At 36.9% G+C, this 16,784-nt stretch overlaps 1 protein-coding gene across 1 annotated transcript; it reads right to left on the bottom strand.

The window, feature by feature from the left end:
- Positions 1 to 1,370: 1,370 nt before the first annotated feature.
- On the bottom strand, positions 1,371 to 8,441 carry LOC137406513 (mitochondrial amidoxime-reducing component 1-like). The gene is made up of 5 exons (XM_068093101.1): positions 8,344 to 8,441; positions 7,552 to 7,726; positions 6,559 to 6,717; positions 3,828 to 3,967; positions 1,371 to 1,696 (listed from the first exon to the last, which is right to left on the bottom strand). Exons 1-5 carry the CDS (start codon positions 8,409 to 8,411, stop codon positions 1,579 to 1,581), a joined length of 660 nt encoding a protein of 219 aa, XP_067949202.1. The 5' UTR covers positions 8,412 to 8,441; the 3' UTR covers positions 1,371 to 1,578.
- Positions 8,442 to 16,784: the final 8,343 nt, after the last annotated feature.

The following is a 16,784-nucleotide window of genomic DNA, read 5'->3' as shown; positions in this document are numbered from 1 at the left end:
CAACAACCTTGCTTTTGCTTATAATTTTGATTGGATTTGTGTCTTCTGGTTCGAGTTCCATCAGTAGATATTAGTTTATAGCATAAAATAATTAGCGCACACCATTGTTGTTGACTTTGGCTGCTAAATTGTATTTGCAATCTCTATCGCTCTCCACCCTCTATTGCTCTCCACCATCTCTCTTTTTTTTCTCTGTTCTGTATTTCTCCCCTCCTCCCCCACCCCTCCTCTCTCTCCCACCCCTCTCTCCCCCACCTCTCTCTCCCCCACCTTTCCCCCTCACCCATCCACCCCTCTCTCTCCCATCCACCCCTCTCTCCCCCACCTCTCTCTCCCCCACATTTCCCCCTCTCCCATCCACCCCTCTCTCTCCCATCCACCCCTCTCTCCCCCACCTCTCTCTCCCCCACATTTCCCCCTCTCCCATCCACCCCTCTCTCTCCCATCCACCCCTCTCTCTCCCATCCACCCCTCTCTCTCCCATCCACCCCCTCTCTCCGCCCGCCCCCTTTCTCCGCCCGCCCCCTCTCTCCCCCGCCCCCTCTCTCCCCCGCCCCCTCTCTCTCTCCCCTCTCTCTCCCCCCTCTCTCTCTCCCCCCTCTCTCTCGCCCCCCTCTCTCCTCCCCCTCTCTGTGTTGCGCTTGCTTATCTGAAATTGCTTATCTTTCATCTCTGTTTTTGCAGCAGAATTATACCATCAGTTGTGCAATAAGGGGACTCATTCCACAGTCTTCGCAAACTTAACGCAAACATAAGTCTACAATGTATGAGTTTAGCAACTCTTATTATTATTATCATTATTGCTACTGTTATTGCTACTTTTATTATTTTTACTACTGTTATTTCTATTGCTACTGTTATTGCTACTTTTATTATTATGGCTACTATTATTGCTACTGTTGTTATTATTGCTACTATTGTTATTATTGCTACTGTTGTTATTATTGCTACTGTTATTATTATTATATCTACTGTTATTATTATTGCTATTGCTACTTGTATCGCTACTGTTATTGCTATTGCTACTGTTATTATTATTTCACCTGTTATTATTATTGCACCTGTTATTGCTAGTGCACCTGTTATTATTATTGCACCTGTTATTATTATTGCTCCTGTTGTTATTATTGCTACTGTTATTATTATTACACCTGGTATTATTATTGCTACTGTTGTTATTATTATTGCTACTGTTGTTATTATTATTGCTACTGTTATTGTTAGTGCTGTTCACTTTTCATGCGCGTATTGGTTTAATAATGAAACAACGGAAACTGTGAACAGATATATTTTGATTTGTATTGAAAGTCTGCAAATTACATGCATTTATTAGAGCATTGAGCAGATAGAGTACATAATTTTTTCTGTTTTACCTCCATCATGTTTTACCTCCATCATGTTTTACCTCCATCATGTTTTACCTTCATCATGTTTTACCTCCATCATGTTTTACCTCCATCATGTTTTACCTCCATCATGTTGGTAAACCAGTGTAGTAAATAACATATAGTGAGGTTTTTCTGTCATATCGATACTTCGAGCAATTTACATTTATCTGTATCAGTTGCCTGCGGAACCCTATGAGTAAGAAACAGACACACTGTCACCTATAGATATTGTTCCAGTCCTTATCAGAGTGCAGTTGCAGCCAAATGTTGGCACATATTTGTCTCGTCCATGGCTTCCCCGGCGATACCTACAATAATGAGTGTCGTATGCCAGACAATGTTCAAGGTTGAAAGGTCGTACATATAATTGAGTGTTACAAATGGTATGCTCATTGCCTTTGTAAGACCTTTTATGTGCCAAGGTCAGGCCAAGGTCATGACAGTCATGAGGCATAACCTACTCTAAAATACATTAGGAAGAGTCTAACCTGGGTTAAATCTTTACTGTTGGCTTAAATTATTTTTACGCACTCAAGTTTCTTATCAATTTTTAACAGCAGCGCTGCTTCAATGAACTTTAAACTCTGTTTGAATTACTTCAGGAGAGTTCCATTTTTACTTGAAATTTAAGACATATCTTAGTAGAGTAAGATGTTAACACGCTGGTCAGTGGAGGGCTGGCTGTAGCTAAAATATTCACAACATGGGCGGGTGAGGCGTATGATGGTCAGTAGAGGGTTGACTGTAGCTGAAAAATTCACACTAGGAGAGGGTGGGGTATATGATAGTCAGCAGAGGGTTGACTGTAGCTGAAATATTCACCCTATGAAAGGGTAGGGTATATAATAGTCAGTAGAGGGTTGATTGTAGCTGAAATATTCACCCTATGGGAGGGTGGGGTATATGATAGTCAGTAGAGGGTTGACTGAGCTGAAATATTAACCCTATGGGAGGGTGGGTATATGGTGGTCAGTAGAGGGTTGACTGTAGCTGAAATATTCACACTAGGAGAGGGTGGGCGTATGATGTGCAGTAGAGCTAGCGCAATTTTCTCTTCAGAGGCTAGACAAAATGGGAAGGTCGTCAGTAAGGTCGCTCCTAGGCCTATCAACTAAGCAGTTATATCCTTTGTTTTTTTTGTGATGTCGTTCTATCGTTGTCTGCCATCTTTATGGACAACTTTTATCGTTAAAAACACGAAGCTTCTGCAATTAATTATTGCAAACAATGCTTTTGTTTGCAAAATTTTTATTTCAGTATCAAAAATACACCGAAAAATACTATTAATCAAGAGAATGACGATCGTTTTCTACAAAGATGGCGGTTTTTTCGTAGACGAGCGCGTGTGCAAACAGGGTGATGACATCAAAAAAGCGATGGATTTGACAGTCATAAAATGTTGCTATCAAACTGCATGGCATAAATTCAGACATTGAGATTGTATAGTTTCCTATATAAATTCTCAGAGTTGTTGAAATTGAACTCTGATACTGGTTCATGATGCTTATTGACAGTGTTTAATTTGTGAGCAATTCCTCAAAGATCATATATTATGTCTAATTAGCTGACTACAATTAGATGCTGTACACGTTTTTAAGAGTATTGTTGTAAAAACAATGGTTCTGTGATATTGGCTGGACATCTATAAATATATTTCTCAAAGTATGTCTGTATGTGTGGCAATCTGGCTATAGCTATTAAAATCTTGAAATGAAGAATTCGTACCGAAAAGGATTTGATCTCGGACCTTACCATTCCCCAGTCCGACGCCCTACCCCAAAGGCACAGAGATTGAGTTATTGGCTTGCCGGTACATACCTAACGGCTTTGCATACCACGCAGGGTTATTGCGTAAGTATGTGACTGTCATTAATTAGCTTACTAAAATTTTCCATTGGCAATGTACCAGGTTAATAGCATGGGGCAAGCAACTCTCATTACTTCTCATAATTTATAAGCTAATTTTTATTACCTGGGCAATGCCGGGTAGCACAGCTAGTATCTCAATATAGTACAGACAATAAGCCCAGTTTCAATGAGCAATTGAACGAAGCAATTGAGAGAATTGAACCCTAAACTGCTGTATGAAGTTCAGAGGTTCTAGACCACTAGCCCATGGCTAATCTCTATAGCGAGTGCAAGAGTGACGAAGGTAATCAGAACTTTGCGACTATTAAATGATCCTTCCTAATAAAAATCACCATTCCGCTCTAGCGGTAAGCTAATAGTTGTGAGTACCTCTTCATATCTTTTACATGTATAAAATATCTTCAGAAAGCTATTTATGATTTTAGAAAGCAAAAACATACGTCAAAGGTCACTGAATTGTCATTCAGAAAACATCTTTCCTTGGAAAAGTTTGTGCTTTCTGCTAACATGAACGCATGATGACTGACTGCCAGTCAGTCGTTGTAGCCTGTAGCCATGGTTGAAACATACCTGAGCAGCGTTCTCGTTGGCTCACAATTTTTCCTTACTTCCTCACGTTTGTAGTCAATGTTTATGCGAACACATCTTGGGCATGGCCTTTCGTTGAACAATATAGCCTCTGATCCAATGCAGATTCTGCGCCATTTATCCTGTCAATACAGGGCAACAATAGATATCAGCTCAATTTGGGCTACCTTGACTATTTCAAATTTAAAAATATTGTTTTCTCATTTTTTTCAGCAAAGTAACTTCTCATTTACAGTAACTTAGATAAACAATGAGCTATTACCTCTTCTCCTTTACAGTAACTTAGATAAACAATGCGCTAATATCTCTTCTCCTTTACAGTAACTTAGGTAAACAATGAGCTGATATCTCTTCTCCTTTACAGTAACTTAGGTAGACAATGCGCTAATATCTCTTCTCCTTTACAGTAACTTAGGTAGACAATGAGCTGATACATCTTCTCCTTTACAGTAACTTAGGTAGACAATGAGCTAATATCTCTTCTCATTTACAGTAACTTAGGTAGACAATGAGCTGATATCTCTTCTCATTTACAGTAACTTAGGTAAACAATGAGCTGATACTTCTTCTCATTTACAGTAACTTAGATAGACAATGAGCTAATACTTCTTCTCCTTTACAGTAACTTAGGTAAACAATGAGCTGATACCTCTTCTCCTAAACAGTAACTTAGGTAAACAATGAGCTGATACCTCTTCTCCTTAACAGTAACTTAGGTAAACAATTAGCTAATACCTCTTCTCCTTTACAGTAACTTAGGTAAACAATTAGCTAATACCTCTTCTCTTTTACAGTAACTTAGGTAAATAATGAGCTGATACCTCTTCTCATTTACAGTAACTTAGGTAGACAATGAGCTATTACCTCTTCTCCTTTACAGTAACTTAGATAGACAATGAGCTAATATCTCTTCTCCTTTACAGTAACTTAGGTAAACAATGAGCTGATACCTCTTCTCCTAAACAGTAACTTAGGTAAACAATGAGCTGATACCTCTTCTCCTTAACAGTAACTTAGGTAAACAATGAGCTAATATCTCTTCTCCTTAACAGTAACTTAGGTAAACAATTAGCTAATACCTCTTCTCCTTTACAGTAACTTAGGTAAATAATGAGCTGATACCTCTTCTCCTTAACAGTAACTTAGGTAGACAATGAGCCAATATCTCTTATTCTTTACAGTAACTTAGGTAAATAATGAGCTGATACCTCTTCTCATTTACAGTAACTTAGGTAGACAATGAGCTATTACCTCTTCTCATTTACAGTAACTTAGATAGACAATGAGCTAATATCTCTTATTCTTTACAGTAACTTAGGTAAACAATTAGCTAATACCTCTTCTCTTTTACAGTAACTTAGGTAGACAATGAGCTGATACCTCTTCTCATTTACAGTAACTTAGGTAGACAATGAGCTATTACCTCTTCTCATTTACAGTAACTTAGATAGACAATGAGCTAATATCTCCTCTCCTTTACAGTAACTTAGGTAAACAATTAGTTAATACCTCTTCTCTTTTACAGTAACTTAGGTAAATAATGAGCTGATACCTCTTCTCATTTACAGTAACTTAGATAGACAATGAGCTGATACCTCTTCTCATTTACAGTAACTTAGGTAAACAATGAGCTGATACCTCTTCTCCTTTACAGTAACTTAGGTAAATAATGAGCTGATACCTCTTCTCCTTAACAGTAACTTAGGTAGACAATGAGCTAATATCTCTTATTCTTTACAGTAACTTAGGTAAACAATTAGCTAATACCTCTTCTCCTTTACAGTAACTTAGGTAGACAATGAGCTGAAATCTCTTCTCATTTACAGTAACTTAGGTAAACAATGAGCTAATATCTCTTCTCCTTAACAGTAACTTAGGTAAACAATTAGCTAATACCTCTTCTCATTTACAGTAACTTAGGTAGACAATGAGCTATTACCTCTTCTCATTTACAGTAACTTGGATAGACAATGAGCTAATATCTCTTCTCCTTTACAGTAACTTAGGTAAATAATGAGCTGATACCTCTTCTCATTTACAGTAACTTAGGTAGACAATGAGCTAATATCTCTTATTCTTCACAGTAACTTAGGTAAATAATGAGCTGATACCTCTTCTCATTTACAGTAACTTAGGTAGACAATGAGCTAATATCTCTTATTCTTTACAGTAACTTAGGTAAACAATTAGCTAATACCTCTTCTCTTTTACAGTAACTTAGGTAGACAATGAGCTGATACCTCTTCTCATTTACAGTAACTTAGGTAGACAATGAGCTATTACCTCTTCTCATTTACAGTAACTTGGATAGACAATGAGCTAATATCTCTTCTCCTTTACAGTAACTTAGGTAAACAATTAGCTAATACCTCTTCTCTTTTACAGTAACTTAGGTAAATAATGAGCTGATACCTCTTCTCATTTACAGTAACTTAGGTAGACAATGAGCTAATACCTCTTCTCATTTACAGTAACTTAGATAGACAATGAGCTGATACCTCTTCTCATTTACAGTAACTTAGGTAAACAATGAGCTGATACCTCTTCTCCTTAACAGTAACTTAGGTAGACAATGAGCTAATATCTCTTATTCTTTACAGTAACTTAGGTAAACAATTAGCTAATACCTCTTCTCTTTTACAGTAACTTAGGTAAATAATGAGCTGATACCTCTTCTCCTTAACAGTAACTTAGGTAAACAATGAGCTGATACCTCTTCATAGGGAAGTAGCTTGTGAATACCATTTTGTTGCTCAACGACAATATTAGCTCTAAAAGACTTGTTGGAAACCTCCTCCTCAATGCGTCCATTGATCTCCTCTATTGAGTTCTGGTTTACCACCAAATATGGATGTGACGAAGAAAACAGAATCTGTATAATGCAATATGCCAGATGCCAGATTAAAAGAACTCGCTACTGTCGTCTAATCCATGGCCTGGAAGGACACGCTACTCCAACAGTTTGGGCACTACCTACAAGGACACATAACTCCAACAGCTCATGCACTACGTACAAGAACACACAACTCCAATGCTCTTACAAAAACTCATGACTCTTATTATAGCCAGATGTATTGGCTTTAAGATTCCCTACCTCTGATAGCGCTCTACCCTCTATTCCTTCTTACAATAGTCAGTGCATAGATTCCACGAGATGTTCTTCCCATTTGCCAAATTAAACTAATATTAACAATAGTTTTGAAAGATGGGATGGAGTCACTCCCACCCTCTCCCTCTATTCTTTTAGTTCAAGCTTTACTATTTGCTAGACAGGTTTTAGATTTTATATCTGTGTAAATTTGAAGATGTAACTGAAATCATATTTGAGTATTAATGCATCTTTTGCATGAAGTAATTGTGGTCATCGTCTATAAAGACTGCAGTCAGTTTACGCTTGTAGAGAGTAGTACTTACTAGTTATCTTGTTACATTTTTTTTAAATTGCTTATATTTTTGAGTTGAGCATGTAAATGTTTTTTGAATGACTAAAGCAAAGATTGTGAAAATTAGGTTAATCTTAAAAATTAATCTTAAGTTAGCAGTAAAAATTAACTCCTTCAATTCTGATGAATAGTTTAACAGCGATTGAAAACAGCATTTATGTTTTTCTTCATAAGAAATTTCGTATTAATGTATTATTTTGTGGTGACTGCTATAATTCAACATTCTCAAATTGTATCACTCAGTTTCAGGATTTACTTTTTACCTTTGGGTCTTTAGGCCTTTCCTCAGACTTGTTGTATCTGTGGGCGCGATTCACCTCCCTTTCATGCTCACATACACTAGTGACAAGGATACATCTTTTCTCAAGATAACTTGAGAACCACACAGACTGCTCTTTTCCAACTTCCATAAACTTCACTTGACTTTTGTCATACCATCTTCAACACACACACATCAACACAACAAGTTATTCAAATGTCTAAGACATGGTCATTTCCGAGTGTCTTCTTCTCAGCTGTTACTCTGAAGTTGTCTTCCATTTGCAACTCTAACCAAATACACAATATATGAGTGCTTTGCTCCATGACCTGTGACAGTCCCACCTACCTCCTACCTACCTGAACTCAAGCGAACATACAGTTAACAGTTTTTATGCACAAAATTGTCATACTAGCATTGCGTAAACTAGTAAGAAGGAGAGCCTAAGAATTATTTAGGAAGAACTCTAGAAACATAGAGTAAGAGGGGTCCTTATGATCTTTCCATTATTTATCCATAGCATGCTTCAGAGCGGCATCTGTTCTCACACCAAACATGGTGTGCATATGCTTGTTGAATATATCGTCTTCTAGCTGTGAAAGAATATAAAGCAAGGGCTTATTAGTAAGAGTTGTTATTCATAAAACACCCATCACTCTACTAGGTGATGGAGCTGTACATCTAAAGAAACAATGTATAAAAGTGTTTCAAATAGAAACTAGATAATGAATACTTGGCATAAAACTTCATAGCCTACAAGAAAAGTTTTTACATGAGTATTACGGTGGATACTCACACAATGGATTGAATATTTGCAGGGTCATATTTTAGTGGCTCCATTGAAATAGTCAAATCAGTATCCATGCCCGGTCCACTCACAATAAGGCAATGCTCTTTCTCATCATACTCAAGCTGAAGACTCATAAGAGACAGGAAGTTCGACATCTGCACATAAACATTGTCACACACCAGCATGAACTGCCTAAAAAAAGAAAATGCATACCTGGTGTAAAGTCAAGTAACCAGCTGACGCGTAAGACAACTTTCTCACAGTAGATGTGCAAATATGACTTATAAAAATAGGCTTTATATGTTGGGATTATTTATGGAGCATGTCTGTTGATATTGTATAAGTTGTTTCATAATTGTTTACAGGCATCACACGAAGAATATATTTACATTATTACCTCCAGACCACAAAAAGGTAAATATAAATAGTTGTAAAAGTATATATGTGAGACTGAATGATTCAGCAAGTGACTGTGAACAGCTATGTTTACTGACGACTAAAGTCTCAGTGAACAAGAATAATTATTATGTGTACTCTGCCATCTTGGTGAGAGTTTAAAGGAGGTAGAGAGTGCTGTGAGTACTGACACTTCTATCGTCTAGCAAACACTTTCATAAAACAATCAGCTGCTATTTCAGTTCTTCAGTGTTGTAGATACACTGTAGATAAATGTATGTATATATAATAAATACATTATGTATATATTTCTGAAGTTGTCACCTGATGAGAGTAGATAACTTCAGATGAGAGTAGACCTATATTTGCTTGAAACAAATTTGCAGTGATTAACTGACAGCTAAGTGTTCTTTTTGCATTAAACTTTTTTTGTAGTTATAGCACCACATGGTAATACCTTCTCATTTGTTTATTTATTTTCTAGTGTGTAATAATAGCAGAATTATTGTAGAATAATTATTTATATTCTCTCGGCGCCATATGTACAACATTTATTTCTATAAAAATGATTATAGTCTGCCTGAAAAAGTATATATAGGGTGTATAATATTGTAAAAACCTTTGCAAAAAATTGACTGATTATTTTTTTATATAATTACACAAAAACTCTAAAAACTATGCATTGCAAATTCTTTTAACCATTATATGAACAGAATACTTGCATTTGTCCTTCCACGTATAGCAAACATCGTTTTCTGTTTCATCACATCAACATACTACATCCACCATCGTACGCTTCAGTTTACCAACTTTCTATTAGTCCAACCTTTCTTTCACTATCTTGACTCATCCGCAATACATTTAGATTACTAATTTTAAAACACGTTTGTTCCTGAAACGTGTTTAATAATTCTCGATTTCTGTCTTTTCATTTTTTTTTCTGTTGGCATGAAACGAAAAATATCATCTTTTTGATGCGTACCCATTCCAATAAAAAAAGTTATACTTGAGTACTTACCTATCTGTACTTACCTATCAGCCACATTGAAGTACTTCAACCCTGTCTTGGAGCATTCTGCTTTCTCTACTCTTAGTCCAGGCAATGACTTAATAGGGTATATGATTAGCTCTTTCACTTTGCCGACTACATGACATCTTTTTTTCTCTGAGCGGTAGAACAAGGAGATAATGAGAATTGTGAATAGAGAGACTGTGGACACTTTGAGTATATCTAGAGACAAGTCTGAACTCATTGCTAGGGGTCAGGCAAATGAATAGTGTCCAACTCACATGCAGTTATATAAGAAAAAAAGAGATTTCAGGGTAATGCTGTAACAGCCAATGAGAAACAGGATAAAAGAGTAACTGCCAATGAGAAAATGGGTGGTAGCACAGTAACAGCCATTGAGAAACAGGGTAAGGCAGTAACAGCAAATTGGAAAGGGGTCCACTAGTATTTTTGAGGTCAAGAGTTTATTACTAGTTGACTGGATAGCAATGGTTCATGACTGTCATTAGGAGTTTAGGTTCATGACTGTCATTAGCAGCTGAGTGGTAGCCCCAGCACTGCTCATATAAGGCTGGCAGTAGAGAAACTCATATTTTCTGCAGATATAAGTTAAACCTAGGCTATGCTTATAAATTCTACAATTGCAATTGACAAATTTTAAAAATAGGACGAACTGAAGTAAGCGGTTACTGAAAACATTCATAGCCAGCCTAGCCCTTGTCTTTCACCCAATGAATCTGCGAGGAGCATGGTGAATGTTTCTCATATGGCAGGTAACAACTACGTTCGAAATCTAAGCGTACAGTCTTAAGTGTGAACTATAATTACTAGCACACTGACAGTCTGGTGTGCCGTAAGAGGTCCTTAGGTGTGATAACTACACAGTACTACGACTACGCAGTACTACGACTACGCAGCACTACGACTACGCAGCACTACGACTACGCAGTACTACGACTACGCAGTACTACGACTACGCAGTACTACGACTACGCAGTACTACGACTACGCAGCACTACGACTACGCAGTACTACGACTACGCAGTACTACGACTACGTAGTACTACGACTACGCAGTACTACGACTACGCAGTACTACGACTATGCAAGACTACGACTACGCAGTACTACGACTACGCAGAACTACGACTACGCAGTACTACGACTACACAGTACTACGACTACACAGTACTACGACTACACAGTACTCAGACTACGACACTGATGGTTAGTTGATTAGTGCAGATGGTAACGTGCTGGGCTTATCATATCCTGCATGATGCAGAATTTCAATCCATGATCAGGATATATATATATCTACATGTACGTATATATATGTACATACAAGCTGTACTATCCAGCGATGCCCGGGTAATAAAAAAGTCTTTGCACATACAATTGATAAATCTTTATAATAAAATATATAATAAAAATCTTGAATATCTTTAATTATTAATAACAATTATTGCATAGAAGTAAGTGTGTGGGTATAAAAAATGTTACTGTTCTAGCAGAAGCTATCCATTTAAACTTTGAATACGACGAGACTGATACCTGTCGATACTGGTACCTCTTGATACTGGTACCTGTCGATACTGGTACCTCTCGATACTGGTACTTGTCGATACTGGTACCTCTTGATACTGGTACCTGTCGATACTGGTACCTGTCGATACTGGTACCTGTCGATACTGGTACCTGTCGATACTGGTACCTCTCGATACTGGTACCTGTCGATACTGGTACCTCTCGATACTGGTACCTGTCGATACTGGTACCTCTCAATACTGGTACCTCTCGATGCTGGTACCTCTCGATACTGGTACCTCTCGATACTGGTACCTGTCGATACTGGTACCTCTCGATACTGGTACCTGTCGATACTGGTACCTCTTGATACTGGTACCTGTCGATACTGGTACCTGTCGATACTGGTACCTGTCGATACTGGTACCTGTCGATACTGGTACCTGTCGATACTGGTACCTCTCGATACTGGTACCTCTCGATACTGGTACTTCTCGATACTGGTACAAAGGTAAAAATGAGATATCGTACTGTCTTTGTCTGACCGAAGGGAGAGAGAATGTGGAGGCTCTTTCTACAGAGATAATTTAATTGTTCGGGTGAGAAGAGTTGGCCTTGACTCCAAATATAGTAGTTGAATCTTACGAAAAATATTTTTAACAGGTGTATCGTAGCGCGTGGGCCTATTGCTAAAATAATTAGCATGTGCATACAATATATGCCATATGATAAAATCATGGATCTATATGCGGTTATAGCTCAGTGGTAGAGTGTCTGGATATGGATGCATTTGTCATGAGTTCAAACCCATCAGAGCGTGGAATTTTAATAACTATAGCTCAAAGGAGACACGTACCAGTGTTGAGAAATCGGTATATTTATAGAAGATATGATATATGTGTAAATATATGCTTAGATATACATATATACTGACTACTGATATAAATACCTGAACTATATACATGTATATATCAAAGTCCAGTGCAGAACAACTTTGTTGCAAAATTGTCACACTCAAAAAGTTTCTGAATCTATTTATTGCTTCCTTAGGCTTTGGATAGTGTAATATAATAACATAATAAAATACAATGCCTATAGGACACAGGAAACAGGAAACAACAATGATTGATACTTTGGAGCAGTTTCCAGTTATCTGTAACAGCTGCCAGTGGAACCCTATGAGTAAGAAACAAACACATTGTCACCTACAGGTATTGTTTTTGCCCTTTATCCGTAGGCATTTGCAGCCAAACGTTGGAACATCTATTTTGACCTTGGTTTCTCAAAAATACCTCAAATAAAGAACATCTTATGCCAGACAATGTTAATGGTTAAAAGGTTAAAAGGTCATATACGAGTAATGGTAGAATTGCACAAATAGTATACTCATGGTCCTTGTAAGACCTTTTATGCACCAAGGTCAGGCCAAGGTCATGGCAGTCATGAGGCATAACCTACTCTAAAACACAATAGGAAAGGTTTATTCTAACCTAGCTTAAATCTTTACTGTTGGCTTAATTTAATTTTACACCCTCAAGTTTCTTATCAATTTTTAACAGCAGCGCTGCTTCAATGAACTTTGCACTCTGTTGGAATTATTAGAACTTGAATGTGGTTTCTCCAAGTACTCTGACTTAGCTTTTGCAGAACCATCTAGAACTTACTAGATGGTACTAGCCTATTACTAATACCATCTACACAACAGCGCAAATAACAGCTACTGACAGTTAGCTACTAACTGTTAGTAGCTGTTACTAACAGCTTTAGCTACGAGCAGAGCGTATCCTGTCCCACCTATAAGGCAACGGTCTGTGTTGGCTCAATTGTTGACACAGTCATGCGCGAGGTTAACAGCAATTTCGTGACACAAGGTTCTCATCACCTTGGCTCACATCATGCCTTTAATTGTTTTTGTCTCTCTCTTCTTACTCTCAATATCAGCTCCTGGATGTTCTAATGAGCAGTACTTAGCAGAGCTTCTTAGCCGAGGTAGCTATATCTTTTACATTAACAGTCACAGTCTTGAAACATTCATGTTTAAGAATTGCCTGATATGTTTTTACAACTTTTGATAGTAACTATTACGCTGTCCTATCGTACAGTAACTATTGTAACTATAGTAACTAACTCGTACTATAGTATCTATAGTAACTATAGCTGCTATAGTAACTCTTAGCATGACTTTGGACAGACAGACAGACACGACTCTTTTTATAGTAAAGATTAGTAACCAACAAAATGATGCTTTTTGTTAAATGCCAAAAGAAAAATTTAAAAAAATGACAAAACAGAAATCAGGAATTATTGAACATGTTTCTGGAACAAACGTGTTTAAAATTTGGTAATGTAAATGTATTGCGGTAATCTAATAGTATTGTGGAGGAGTCAGGATAGTGAATTAAAGGTTGTAGCAACGGAAAGTTTATAAACTGAAACATATGTTGGTGGATGTAGTATGATGATGTGGTGAAATAGAAAACGATGTTTGTCATATGTGTGGTGATCAGTTAGCATCGAGTACTTACTATTTGTGAACTTGACAGAGTCGCAGGTTGGGTTGTTGGTAACTGGTAAACAAGCCAACCGTGTCCTTATCTCTCTCACCAACAACAACATCCACTCTTCTCTCTCTAGCGTAAGTATGATACCTTGAGTCTAGACTCATTTAGTCTGAGAATAGAGCTCTAGTAAGCCTATAATGTTATAATTTTGCACTTATTTTTAGATGTTTATGATTATTCGGAGGTACGTACAGTGATGTTGCCATGGGCAAAATAAACTCCTCAGAGACTATTTCTCTGATAACTGTCATTTCTTTCTAAATCTTGCAATATTAGTGACTGTTTTGTTATGTATCCATACACCTGAAATGTCACCAACAATTATTAGCCCAATTTAGTTCAGTACTACGGCTGTTTACCTACGTCACCAAATAGACTCAGTCAATAGATTCAGTCAACAAATCAGGGTCTCCATGCATTTGTCAATATTCATAGATCTATCTTCATATAATGCGCGGTACTTATAGATCTATCCTCATGTATTGCGCAGTACTTATAGATCTGTCCTCATGCTTTGTGCAGTAATCATAGATCTATCCTTATGTATTGAGCAGTACCCATAGATCTATTCTCATATAATGTGCAGTACTCATACACCTATCTTCATGTATTGCACAGTACTCATAGATCTATCCTCATGCTTTGCGCAGTGATGTTAGCTTTTATAATAGATCAACCTGTGGCTGAGTGTTACCTTTTTGTGACTGTACCGAGGCTATTGCTAGTATTGGTGCAAAAATACAACCAAAGTTAATGTTTGCTTTGACAGGCATAAACTGTATTCTGTGACTACTGCAAAGAATATTTTAAGACTTTGTTAGAGTAATTTATCATGGTTGCAAGAATGATGCGCTTTATGCATCAAAGTAAATCTTTCACTATAATCTGCATACACAACAATATTTTCATTTTGTTATATTTTTTCAATAAATCAAATATCTGGTCAATTGAGCGACAGATGAATTTTTATCAGCTGTCACTGTCTCCAAAAATAGGCTGAATTTGAGAAGAAGCCAACATAAATATTCACGTTTAATGCCTGTATGTTTAAAATATTTTAAAAAAGACTTGCAGTCTTTCCCATAAGTTATTGCTGGCTTCGACTTTTGTTAGTGATTGATGGCTTAAAAATTTATTGCTAGTTTGTTCTCACTGTAAAGATGTGTGAGTGCCAAAATTATTATAGATGTTGAATACCGGTCTCGGATTCAGTAAGCTGTCCAGTTTGGTATATTTTATAGATCGTAAATAGGAAGCAACAGCTAAAAATATTAACTTTATAACTTGTCTGTGGCCAAAAGTTGTATAGTATTTCCCACCATTTGAGAGCTTCTCTCTGTAAAGTCTTTATATCTTCCAGAAGGTATGAGGTTCTTTCTGTTTTGCAAGTGCTGATGATAGACTCTGATGAATATAGAAATCAGCTGTTTTAAATCGTTTTCTACTACCAGGTCAAGATTTTCTCAGGAAATGGCGTGTTAAGTGATGTGATGTCATTAAAAAAAGGTGAAGGCAAAATAGTTACAGAAGAAGATAGACCAAGTTCTTACTACTCGGTAGGTTTGCTTTTCTAGAGCATCTAGCTGTTTACAGATTGTAAGGCTGTTGCAGTGGGTTAACAACTATGTCAGCAAAGTGACTGTTCTTTTTGAAGCTGATAACACGGTTTATAAGATTCTAAAAGCTTCTAAATAATTTGAGATGTCTAGAATTTATTTGAATGATTCTAAATGAGCTTAGGTTTAAAAGAATTAGAGAGCTTGCTAGAGTAACAAGTATAACAAGCTTGCGTGTACATATATCATGTGTATTCTGACATCAATTAAAGTAAGCCAGCTCTATCTGTGAATACCTAGCATCCAAGAATCTTACCTAGTATACAAGCATTGTAAAATATTGACTTTTGTCATATAATTTCTTTATCATCTTATTCCTATTATATGGTTATTGGCTAGTTTCGGCTTAACAAAAAGTTACAACTTTTTAGTATGTTTATAATAATACTACAACATAGCCAGTAACTTACTCAGCTGCATACCTGAGGTTAATAAAAAGAATTCCAGCTGATTTTGTATCTTTCTGTCTATATCTTTGCTTCTGCCCATTGTGCGTGTTCAAAAGGCAATAAGTATGGTGTTAGCTCATGCAGCATAACTTAGCATCCCTCTGAGAAAGAAAGATTTGAACTCCCATGTAGTATGGCGTAGGTTTATTTTTAAGAGATGCTTGAACATCCATATCTTCTAAATCTATATCTATAAATCTTACATATGTGTATGTTTCCGTTTGTCCAGCTATTAAGATTTAGCAATGAAATATCTGTTTCATGCTAGAGTTGATATTGATACCTCTTGTTCACCAATCAAATACCTTCCCAATTAATTCATTGGACAAAACACATGTCCAATGAATTCATACTAAATTCGGTATGCGTAGTTTCACTCACGTAGCGACATGATATATGCTGCTATGTGAGTGAAAATACGCATAACGCGCTGCGTTACGTTACGCAAGTCATTAAATCTTGCTCTCAGGGTTCTTATTAGTGAGTTTACTGATAAGTTTACTAACTAGCTTACTCAAATTAGCCATTGGCAATGTGCCAGGCTAATGGCAAGTGGAAGGCAGCTACATTAACTGTCACTGTTTGTAAGCTGATTTTTAATACCCGAGCAACGCTGGGTATTCCGCTAGTATATACTTACTAGCTGTGCTACCCGGCGTTGCCCGGGTAATAAAAACGGCTTTGGACAGAAAAATTGATTTGTATTTAACCTATAACAATATTTGCCATTCTAACTTTTAAACTACATATCATGAGAGGAGTGTTTTGTGTAGTTGAAATAGATTAAGAGATTAAATAAAAACAACTGTAAAGGTTTTAAAACTTTGTCAAACAACTGTAACTTTTAAGCTGTTAGCCAGGCACATTGCCAATGGAAAATTCTAGTAAG

The sequence above is a fragment of the Watersipora subatra genome, chromosome 10, assembly GCF_963576615.1.
Source record: "Watersipora subatra chromosome 10, tzWatSuba1.1, whole genome shotgun sequence".
Lineage (NCBI taxonomy): Eukaryota > Metazoa > Bryozoa > Gymnolaemata > Cheilostomatida > Watersiporidae > Watersipora > Watersipora subatra.
Note: the sequence above shows the minus strand (reverse complement) of the source record. Positions and strands in the feature narration are given on the sequence as shown.